At 40.3% G+C, this 12,597-nt stretch overlaps 1 protein-coding gene across 1 annotated transcript; it reads right to left on the bottom strand.

Annotated features, from left to right (window-relative positions):
• Positions 1-301: 301 nt before the first annotated feature.
• Positions 302-11,815, bottom strand: LOC145111732 (uncharacterized). Its single transcript, XM_079047984.1, has 6 exons — positions 11,287-11,815; positions 10,920-11,071; positions 9,983-10,305; positions 812-1,279; positions 434-757; positions 302-308 (listed from the first exon to the last, which is right to left on the bottom strand). Exons 1-6 carry the CDS (start codon positions 11,813-11,815, stop codon positions 302-304), a joined length of 1,803 nt encoding a protein of 600 aa, XP_078904110.1.
• Positions 11,816-12,597: the final 782 nt, after the last annotated feature.

Genomic DNA, 12,597 nt, shown 5'->3' with positions numbered 1-12,597 from the left:
TTGTGAAAAAGTGTTAAAAATGGCTAAGTGCCATATTTATACCCTTGGGGTTTACGGCCGTAAACACCTTGTTTAGGCCGTAAACTCCAAACTCTTGGAGTTTTGGGACATTATTGCTACACAATAAACCCTAGGGCATCCTCTCTCATGTTATTTCCTGAAGTACTAGGCTTTAGGACACTCAAACTGACTCTACACAACTCAAAAGTTAGCAGAAACTGTTCTGACTTCTATTGAAATGAATGGTTGTACAGAATAGAAATTTCGGGTTGTCACACAAATTTTCTTTAAATATTTTGTATCACCAGCTGAATAACATTTTGAGGTTAACCATGAATGTAGTAAACAGAATCATGCATGTTAATGTTATTAACTCATAGCAATTACACAACAAGTGATTATTATAATTAAAAGTGATGCATATGTTACGCACCTGATGTAATGCTTGATCTTATCTTCGTTAAGGAGTATGTAAGTTTGGGCAGCATGCATTTCCTGATCAGACATCATTCTATTCGTGAATCTTCCATAATGACGCCCAGGATATGAAAATATATCTAACATGTCGTTGTTAGCATCCGCTTGCTCATCTCCTCTTCCATCATCATTTCGAAGCAACTTTCTATTACGTGTGGGGACACCAGTCTCGAAATAATGAGAGCAAAATATAGATGCTTCACATAGCAAGTACGCGTTAACAACGGACCCTTCCACTCGAGCTTTATTTTTCACATCTTTTTTCAACTGATTTAGATACCTACAGTTAAGATTATTTAAATCAGCTTACAAAAATAGCAACATACATTAAAACCTTTCAAATGGATACATCCACCGATATTGGACAGGATCGGCTATCTTCGCTTCGTATGGCAAATCGACTGGTAAATGTTCCACTGAGTTAAAAATACCAGGGACAAAGATGGTCTCTAATTTACATAGTATTATTGGGATCTCGGTTTCAATCCTTTCCATGTCTTTTGTTGTGATCGATGTTGTTGTTAATGTTTTCAAGAAAATACTCAACTCTGTTAATGCTTCCCACACTTGTTTTGGCAACATCTCATGAAATGCAATTGGCACCAATCTTTGCATAAAAACATGACAATCATGGCTTTTCATTCCGAACAGTCTACACCCTGTTAAATCAACACACCTCCCCAAATTAGAAAGATGACCATCGGGGAAACGTAATTTCTCCACCCATTGGCATATGGCTTTCTTTTGATTCTTGTCCAGAGTGTAGTATGATCTTTCATTATCTTCGACTCCTTTTCTCTTCCTTCAATAGAGCTTCAGATCTCTTCTGGCTGCTACATTGTCCTTCGTCTTCCCTTTGAAATCCATTACAGTGTAAAAAAAGTTTTCAAATACATTTTTCACAATATGCATAACATCAAAATTATGTCTAATGAGGTTTGTCCACGCTTTTCGAAGCGTATCAAGCCCTTCCACGGTGAGACCTTTAATAGAACACGGTCGCCCACTTGGAATTCCAACGGTTTCCTCCGTTTATCAGCATAGCTTTTCTGTCGGTCTCTAGAGGCTTTCAATCGTTCATGAATCTGAACGATCTTCTTTGTCGTTTCCCGAATGATCTCCGGACCCGTGAGAGTGCTGTCAGGAACTCGTCCTTTAGCTAACTGGGTATCACCCACCTCAGCCCAACACAGAGGGGATCTGCACTTTCGGCCATAGAGGGCCTCGAATGGAGCAGCCTTTATGCTCATGTGATAACTGTTGTTGTAGGAAAATTCGACAAGGGGCAAATGAGTATCCCATGCTTTCCTAAAGTCGATCACACAGGCTCGCAACATATCTTCCAAGGTTTGGATAGTCCTCTCACTTTGTCCGTCGGTCTGTGGATGGTAGGCTGTACTCATGTCCAGCCTGGTTCCTAGGGAACTTTGTAGCGACTGCCAGAACCTCGAAGTGAATCTACTATCTCTGTCTGAGATAATGGATATGGGAACACCGTGCAGTCGTACACTCTCCCGAATGTAGGTTCTTGTAAGTTTCTCCATTTTGTCTGTTTCTTTGATAGGCAGGAAGTGTGCGGACTTGGTCAATCTATTGACGATGACCCATATGGTATCAAGTCCATCCGTTGTCTTGGGCAACTTGGTTATGAAGTCCTTAGTAATCCGCTCCCACTTCCATTCCGGTATCTCAGGCTGTTGTAGTAGACCGGAGGGTTTCTGGTATTCGACCTTGACCTTTGCGCAAGTAAGGAATTTACCTACGAAGGTAGCAATCTCTGCTTTCATGTTAGGCCACCAGTATAGCTTTCTAAGATCCAGATACATCTTATCTGAACCTGGGTGGACAGAATAACGAGTGTTATGCGCCTCGTTCATGACCAAGTCTCTGAAACCACCAAGTTTCGGGGTCCAGATCCGATCCATGAGATAATAAGCTCCGCCACCCTTAACCTCCAAGTTCTTATCCATCCCTCTCAAGGATTCACTCGCCACATTTTCAGGTTTCAAAGCGTCGAGCTGAGCCTCCTTAATTTGTGTGGACAAGTGTGAATGGATAGTCATAGTCAATGATTTGACTCTACGACCAGAGTATTCTTTCCGACTTAGGGCGTCAGCTGCTACATTGGCTTTACCCGGATGATAACGAATTTCGCATTCGTAATCACTGTGTAGCTCGACCCACCGTCGTTGTCTCATGTTGAGCTCTTTCTGGTCGAATATGTGTTGTAGGCTTTTGTGGTCTGTAAAGATAGTAGTTTTTGTACCATACAGGTAGTGTCTCCAGATATTCAGAGCAAACACAAATGCTCCTAGTTCCAGATCGTGGGTGGTGTAGTTAACCTCGTGTGTCTTCAGCTGTCTCGAGGCATAGGCGATGACCTTACCTCGTTGCATCAGAACACAGCCGAGCCCTTCATTTGAAGCATCACAGTATACAATGAAGTCTTCTATCCCTTCGGGGAGGGATAGTATTGGTGCGGTGCACAAGGCTTGCTTGAGCGTTTGGAACGCTCTCTCCTGTTTCTCTTCCCAGTCAAAGGCTACGCCTTTCTGGGTCAGAGTGGTAAGAGGTTTCGCAATTCGGGAGAAGTTCTGAATGAACCTGCGATAGTAGCCAGCGAGACCTAGAAATTGACGAATTTTTGTAGGTGTCTTCGGTGCTGACCAGTTCTCAATGGCCTTGATTTTGGAAGGGTCCACGTGAATTCCCTCTTCACTAACTATGTGGCCCAAAAATTCGACTTTTCGAATCCAAAATTCGCACTTAGAGAACTTCGCATAGAGCTTCTCCGATCGTAATGTTTCTAAGACTCTTCGTAGGTGTTGACTATGTTCCTCCTTACTTCGAGAGTAGATGAGTATGTCATCGATGAAGACAATGAAGAACTGATCCAAGTAAGGACGACACACCCTATTCATTAAATCCATGAATACTGCGGGTGCATTTGTTAATCCGAACGGCATCACTACAAACTCGTAGTGTCCATAACGAGTTCGGAAGGCTGTCTTGGGAACATCCTCCTCTAACACTCGTAGTTGGTGGTACCCGGACCGTAGATCTATCTTCGAGAAGTAGTTGGCTCCTTGAAGTTGATCAAATAAATCGTCGATGCGGGGTAAAGGATAACGATTCTTAACGGTAAGCTTGTTGAGTTCCCTATAGTCAATGCACATACGAAACGATCCGTCTTTCTTCTTGACGAACAAGACCGGTGCTCACCATGGAGAGGAGCTTGGCCTAATGAATCCCTTCTTGAGAAGTTCGTTAAGCTGACTGGAAAGTTCCTGCATCTCCGCTGGTGCCAGCCGATATGGAGATTTGGCTACTGGAGTAGCCCCTGGCACTAAGTCGATTCTGAACTCGACTTGGCGTTGTGGTGGTAATCCTGGAAGTTCTTCTGGAAAGATGTCGGGAAAGTCGCGTACTTCTGGGATGTTCTGAATATCTTTCACTTCTTGACTCGTATCGACGATGTGTGCGAGGAATGCATGATATTCCTTTCGCAAGCACTTCTGAGCTTGGATGCACGAAATGATGTGAAGGTTCGTACTAGGTTTGTCGTCGTAGATAACTAGGGTTTCGCTGTTAGGGAGGTTAAGACAAACTGCTTTTTCAAAGCACAAGATGTCGGCGCGATGAAGACTCAACCAATCCATGCCGATAATGACGTCGAAACTTTTAATTGAGATCGACATGATGTTGATCGAAAATGAATGGCTATCTAGTGTTAGGGTACACCCTATGTATATACTGTTAGCGCTCTCTGTCTTCCCATTAGCCATTTCTACAGTGAACGGTTCTTTAAGGGCTCGTGATTTTTGCTTAAGTAAATGAGCAAATTTTTGGTTCACGAAACTCCTCTCCGCTCCACTATCAAACAGAATGCACGCATAAGAGTTATCGAGGAGGAACGTACCAGTGACCACTGTGGGGTCGGCAACCGCTTCCTCGTGGCCTATGGCCAGAACTCTTCCTACTCCGCCAGCTATTCCTGCCTTAGGGCAGTTCCTCTTGTAGTGGCCCACTTCGCCACAACCGTAGCAAGCTTGGCCCACACCGGCATTAGGAACTTGAGCGCTCGGCCTTGCTGGAGTCTTGCAGAAACGGGCAGTATGCACCCATCTGTTGCAGTTAGTGCACTGCATTTCCCGGCAAGGTCCGTTGTGGTGGAAGGTGCATTTGTTGCACTTCGGAAGGTTACCGGCATAAGGCTTCGCTGGTAAGGGATTAGCAGGGACAACAGGGGTTACCGTGGCAACATTGATTGCAACTAGTTGCTGTCACTTTGAGGATTCTTGCGAAGTCCCGCTTTTCCTCTTGTTCCACCCCTTTTTCTTGTTGTTGTTGTTTCCCTTTTGTTGTTCAGATGTAGAAATCGTTGGGTTCTGGTAGTTCCCGTGATCTATAAGAGATTGTGCCAGCTCTTTAGCGCTGTCAAAAGTAACAGGCCTTGATGCTAACACACTTGACTGGATCTGGGGCGACAGTCCCCAAATATATCTCTCTATTTTCTTGCTCTCAGGAGCAACCGTATCAGGGCAAAGAATTGCCAGATCACAGAATCTATTAGTATAGGTTGATATGTCAGAACCAACCATTACTAGACCCCAGAGTTCCTGCTCGAGTTTTTGAATTTCCCCTCGTGGACAGTACTCTCTCATCAGCATGGCTTTCAAGTTCTCCCAGCTTATCGAATTTGCCACTATTAGGGTCAGTGACTTAACGTGGCCATTCCACCAAGTTAAAGCCCTGTCATAAAAGGTGCAAGTAGCAAACTTGACCTTATTGTTCTCTGGGCAGGCGCAGATTTCAAAGACTGCTTCTGTCTTTTCTATCCACTGCCTTAAAATCATAACCCCTCCAGTTCCATTGAAATTTATGGGTTTGGCATTCGTGAACTCTTTGTAAGTGCATTCTCGGGGTTGCCCATGGCTTTCACCATGGTTGGAAGGAGGTGCACCAGTTCCTAATCCACTAGGGACAGGAGTATTGATGTGCGACATGGCAGCCGCTACGGCCGCCGTGACAGCTGCTTGGAACATAGCAGCGTCGAACTGAGGAGGTGGTGGAGGTGGTATCGGTATCGGTGTTTCGTTATTATTGTTACGCCTCGGATTTCTGCGAGGAGGCATCTTTTAACTATAAGTTTAGAAATATGAAGATATTGATAAGAATTTAATAGGAAAGTTGATGAAAATGACTCATGGACTAACTCTTCATAGGCCAACAACACGATTGAATGTAGATCTAGAACTAACAGATGATAGCATTTGGATAATAATTCCCATGAGATTAGGTACCTGTCAATATTACTGGAATTACAGATGTAATAAGTTCGGGAAAAATGGCCTAGTAGGAGGCCTTACATCAACCAAGATGGGAAAATTTTGACAGGACTACGACCCAATCAAGACCTAACAGGTCTAAGATTTACAAAGATAGGAAATCAGACAAAAGTTTTACATAACTAGGTTATATCCAAAAGAGAAGTCGATGAGATTCTATCGGCGACGAGAACTACTAGAGTGAGTTCTTGATTCCGACAGAAGGTGTTCTATGTCCCTCACACGCCTGTCAGATCTTACTTACTGAGCTCGAAGCTCCCTGACTTCAGCTTGGGTTCCAGCAAGTTCTCTCTGCAGAGCTGCATTGTGGACCAGATTCCTCTCATGAGCAGACTCTAGTTTGCGAATGCGGACTGTGTTAACGCCAGAGTTGGCGTCAATCTCCACGACTCGGTCGATAGCTGCTCGACCCTGTTCGGTGTTCCGGGAAATCCTATGAACCATGATGGGTAGGACCCTGTCAGCTGAACCTCCCTCAGTGACGTTGTAGAAGCTTCTGTCTCTATTGTAGGGGATGGGTTGACCCTGTTCCTGACTCCATCTATTCAAATTTGTGGCCCACAGAGGTGTGGGTCCTTGAAATGTTGGGCGAGGGTTTGGGTCATGAGCAGCTGGGGGTAGGTTGTTGACTTCTGGTTCTGAGTCAGAACTATCAGAAAAGCCTTCAGCTTCGTGATCATCCAAAGGAATTGGGTGATCATTCTCTGGTTCTTCTCTGAGCCATCCAGCATTGTCGTGGTTAGGGTAGTACGGGTCGCCGTGGGGATGGAATCCAGCCATGATATCTACGCGAGAAAAGGGATATAAGAAGAAATTAATAGACGTACTAACTAAGATAATTATAAGATGATCTTTATCAGTTACTTCAATACTTGTTTAGTGCATACCAGTTATATGTATTCAAAACAGGATAGACCTTCGAATAAGTGACCCTAACTCTAAGCCTACAACCAAACAAGGACAAGAAGTAAAGAAAAGATTCACAGATTCTAAGTCTAGGACGTCCTAGATACATATAACCTTAGTGTATCCACTCAGCAACTATTGACCTACTGATAAAGACCTTTTTAGTTCTCAGATAAGTAATTATAGTAACACCAAATACCCCTATGGTATTTCATTGTGGTAATGTTGGTAAGTTTTTAGACTTGTTGCCATATCACAACCATTCTTGGGCATATGCTAATCACTCCTCGGACCAGCATAGTTGATCAGGCTATGCCACTCCCAGGACTGACCATATATCCCCGAGCTTACTTGTGATATTCAACAATCGTAATACTTTTGTTTTTGTCATTGTGACACTGATTTTAGTATGAATGCAGGCATGTATACTTAGTTAAATATTTTATTATTTAAAAGTATAAGCTCTTTGTCAGAGTGTTTTAATCCCATTGTATTTATAGTCTGTATATCTTTTATGGGTTGATATACTCAATTCACTATAAACAAAGCTCTGATACCAATCTGTCACACCCCAAAACCAAGAACGGCGGAAACGTTCAGGGGTGGAGGACGTCATGTAAAGTATCATAACAGTGCAAAGTAGTAAACAAGCAACAACATCATCCATTGCATTAAAAGTAAAGTTTTAATACATGAGTGTTCTTTCATTGTAATAAGACACCAAAATATGTAAACAAAATAAAGACGAGTCTTGTCTGTGCTCCGTCTTCTCAAAACCCTGGTCATCGTACCTGTCTACTGGTGACCTGAGAATACAAGTTATTTTGAAAGCGTAGATCAGCATAAAGCTGGTGAATTCATAAGTATTATGGTGTCATTGATTCGAAAAGCTGATATGAAAGACTTGTAAATGTTTAATGAAACATTTAGTACAAGTGTGAAAACCCTAGAAAATCCCATATTTCCTACTAGTATAAAAGGTAGTCTTCTACCAAGACCTGAATGCTTTGAAAGTTTGCATTTCTGTATTAATGAAGGTTTTTCCCCTGTACAACTATTATTATAAAAATATAGTCTACCTCATCGTTTATGTGAATGTGTCACAAAATAAAAGTAATATGGAAAATTATAAAATCATTTAAAATCGTATCCTGTTGCCTTAGGATAATCACGTCGTGGAAACTCGCCGAACAGTACAACCGAGAACATCCGTCGATGAACAGGTCCCGCTGTAGCTAGCAGCCAGGTGTAGGATGGTCAGTCCTGTATAGTATATATATAGTATCTCTCTCTGTATAGTATATAGTATTTCTCTCTATATAATACGTGATAGTATCTCTTCATATATTAGTATAGACTCATGAATGAACTGACTCTTGTGTAATTCCTTGTAATAGGAATAGTAATTTGTATCCCCTAAACTATACCTATAATAGTTTACTGGAATGTAAATTGAATGTCCAAGTAGGTTTATACACCCTTGCTACTCAAGAGTGTTGGAACTGAATAAAGAATGAAAGCTCTCATATCAATACATATATACATGAAACATAAGTGTATAGATATGGTTTTTAACAGTAAATTGAAAGAGGTTTTGTAATACCTTTGAGAGTTCTGAACAATAAATAATAATGACTTGATGTCAGTTTATAAAATGATACAAAAGTAGTTTGTTTGATAACAAAGTAAAAATAACTGAAAACCATTGTATTTATCACATTTTGAAGTATGTGAAACCAGTTGGTTGAAAACACAATTATAAATCACATGTGATTGATTCTATAACTTCCTGTTTTCTACTTGTATTCCCCCCCATGAAAGCATTTAAAATCATTTAAAAGATTGGTTAAGGGGTATGAACTCACCTGTAGTGAGTGGTTTGGATGAACGGATAGTATAGGATGCTAAGTGTCAAGTGAAGACTTGAGCACACACAAGGATCCTAGTTAACATATAATCACACATATATGTATCCAATTAGTCATTTAAACAACTAATTAACCATGTTAAGACATCCGAGGACATGATTAACACTTTATTTAAGTGTTACAAGTACTAAGGATTGCATCTAAGTGTTGTAGAACATTGCTATTGAGTTTGGGGTTCAAGGGTAAACTCTTTTGGAGTTTACGGTTTTGGGACCAACTCACATTGAGTTTACGGTCGTAAACCCAGTAGTTTACGGCCGTAAACTCATGGTACTTTGACCATTTTGTTTTTTGAAGCTTTAAAGATCATAAGAAGCATTCTTACTTCATGTTTAAGCCTTAGGAAGGGATTAGGGCACTATTTCACTCCTTTGTGGAGTTTACGGTCCTTGGACCATTTGTATTTGGGTTTACGACCGTAAACCCAAATGGTTTATGGCCTTTTTGATGTTTTAAGTCCTAAGCACTTTAGGGATAAGATCTAGACTAGTATCCAAGGCTTGGTAAGGGGCTAGGGCACACTTTGGCACCCTTATTAGGGTTTACGGTCCAAGGTGTTCTTGGACCGTAAACACCTTTGATCTTGTGTTTCTTGGGTGTTTTCTTGATGATTTGAAGTGTAACAAGCCTTATAACAAGCCAAGGTAAGAGTACTTACTATGTAGAAGCTTGAAAGGGTGTTAAAAGTCCAAGAACACTAGTGTGTGTTCTTGGTGTTCTTGGTGAAACTTGAAGATCTATACATATGGAATGATTTCACGGATGGAATCATGTAAGATCACTAGATTAAGGTAGATATCAACTTATTAGGGTAAGAAACACTTACAAAGTTGAAGATCAAGAAGAAAAATCGGATGATACTTGAGAGGATTTGAGTTCTAGCTTTGAAATTGTGAAAAAGTGTTAAAAATGGCTAAGTGCCATATTTATACCCTTGGGGTTTACGGCCGTAAACACCTTGTTTAGGCCGTAAACTCCAAACTCTTGGAGTTTTGGGACATTATTGCTACACAATAAACCCTAGGGCATCCTCTCTCATGTTATTTCCTGAAGTACTAGGCTTTAGGACACTCAAACTGACTCTACACAACTCAAAAGTTAGCAGAAACTGTTCTGACTTCTATTAAAATGAATGGTTGTACAGAATAGAAATTTCGGGTTGTCACACAAATTTTCTTTAAATATTTTGTATCACCAGCTGAATAACATTTTGAGGTTAACCATGAATGTAGTAAACAGAATCATGCATGTTAATGTTATTAACTCATAGCAATTACACAACAAGTGATTATTATAATTAAAAGTGATGCATATGTTACGCACCTGATGTAATGCTTGATCTTATCTTCGTTAAGGAGTATGTAAGTTTGGGCAGCATGCATTTCCTGATCAGACATCATTCTATTCGTGAATTTTCCATAATGACGCCCAGGATATGAAAATATATCTAACATGTCGTTGTTAGCATCCGCTTGCTCATCTCCTCTTCCATCATCATTTCGAAGCAACTTTCTATTACGTGTGGGGACACCAGTCTCGAAATAATGAGAGCAAAATATAGATGCTTCACGTAGCAAGTACGCGTTAACAACGGACCCTTCCACTCGAGCTTTATTTTTCACATTTTTTTCAACTGATTTAGATACCTACAGTTAAGATTATTTAAATCAGCTTACAAAAATAGCAACATACATTAAAACCTTTCAAATGGATACATCCACCGATATTGGACAGGACCGGCTATCTTCGCTTCGTATGGCAAATCGACTGGTAAATGTTCCATTGAGTTAAAAATACCAGGGACAAAGATGGTCTCTAATTTACATAGTATTATTGGGATCTTGGTTTCAATCCTTTCCATGTCTTTTGTTGTGATTGATGTTGTTGTTAATGTTTTCAAGAAAATACTCAACTATGTTAATGCTTCCCACACTTGTTTTGGCAACATCTCATGAAATGCAATTGGCACCAATCTTTGCATAAAAACATGACAATCATGGCTTTTCATTCCGAACAGTCTACACCCTGTTAAATCAACACACCTCCCCAAATTAGAAAGATAACCATCGGGGAAATGCAATTTCTCCACCCATTGGCATATGGCTTTCTTTTGATTCTTGTCCAGAGTGTAGTATGCTCTTTCATTATCTTCGACTCCTTTTCTGTTCCTTCAATAGAGCTTCAGATCTCTTCTGGCTGCTAAATTGTCCTTCGTCTTCCCTTTGAAATCCATTACAGTGTAAAAAAAGTTTTCAAATACATTTTTCACAATATGCATAACATCAAAATTATGTCTAATGAGGTTTGTTTTCCAATATGGTAAATCCCAAAATATGCTTTTCTTTTTCCAACCATGATCGCCACATCTTTTGTTTACATCATCAGCATTTAGTTCAGTCACTTTTACCAAACCTAATTGTTCAATCTCCCTTAAAGTTTATTCACCATTCTTACTTGGAGGAGGACCTTCTATCACTTCACGATTCTTCTTGAACTTATTTTTATCCTTTTATATGGGTGATTTACCTGTAGAAATCTTCTATGGCAGTCAAACCATGACATCTTATTACCATTCTTTAGTCTGAAAGCTTGTGTATGTTTCCCACAATGAGGACATGCTAGCTTACCTGCTGTAGACCATCCGGACAACATTGCATATGCTGGAAAATCGCTTATTGTCCACATCAAAGCTGCTCTTAGATGGAAATTTTGTTTTAAAGATATATCATATGTTACTACGCCTTCTTCCCATAATTGCTCAAACTCTGCAACAACTGGTTGCAAAAATACATCTATTTTATGCTTAGGGTTTGACGGTCGTGGCACAAGTGCGGTCAAAAACATGTAAGGCTCTTTCATGCACATAGAAGGTGGCAAGTTATAAGGTGTTATAATAATAGGCCAAGATGAATATTGTTTTCCAAATGCTCCATGTGGTGCAAACCCATCTGTAGTTAGGCCTAATCTTACATTACGTACTTCTGCTGCAAATGAAGGATGACTTTTGTCAAAGTGCATCCAAGCTTCTGAATCAGATGGATGACACATTACTCCAGCATCATGTCCATGATTCTCGGAGTGCCATCGCATGGAAGCGGCTGTGGCTTGTGAAGCATATAGTCTCTTCAACCTTGGAGTCAAAGGAAAGTAATGCATTTTCTTGAATGATACGCGAGAACATTTGGCCAAAAATTTTAACCGTTTGTACCTATCTACATTGTAGAATTTGCACCGATAAAGATCTTTGTCTTGCCTCCAATATATCATACATCCAGACCTGCAGCAGTCAATCATCTCCATAGGCAAACTAGTGCTTGTATTAACTTTTTGCTCTCGTATAAACTACCTACCATATTATTCTCCTCGGGTAACACATCATTTATCAACTGGCAGATAGCGTCATAACTTTGTTCAGGTATGTGATACTCTGATTTTATATTCAATTGTCTAGCTACAGCAGATAGTTGTGTCACTTTTTTACATCCAGACCATAATTCTTTATCGGCTGCATCTAGCATATCAAAGAATTTTTTATCTAGTGCATTTGGCTCCTCTTCAGGATCACAATTATTTAAATCAGGAGCCATTGCATCTATGACCATTTCTCTATAAGAACATGCACCTTCACTAAAATTTGTATTTGAATCATCCACCCCTAAAAACGTATTGTCATCATCAATTGATGTTTCGCCATGTTTATCCTAACACCAATATTCCTCAACAAAACCAAACTTGTACAAATGATGGTTAACAGTATCAACTTCTGTATATGGTATGTTACGAAATTTTATGCATGTTCATTTGATTTTATCTTCATCCATGTACCTATGTTGACTGGTAGCAAAATCTATAAGTTTTTTCACTCCTTGTACGAAAACAAGCGATATACAACTACTACTATCTTTTCTTTCATACATCCATTTTCTACTTGGATTGTT

The sequence above is a fragment of the Lactuca virosa genome, chromosome 5 (genome assembly GCF_052849685.1).
Source record: "Lactuca virosa cultivar CGN04683 chromosome 5, Lactuca_virosa_CGN04683_v6, whole genome shotgun sequence".
Taxonomy (NCBI): Eukaryota; Viridiplantae; Streptophyta; class Magnoliopsida; order Asterales; family Asteraceae; genus Lactuca; species Lactuca virosa.
Note: the sequence above shows the minus strand (reverse complement) of the source record. Positions and strands in the feature narration are given on the sequence as shown.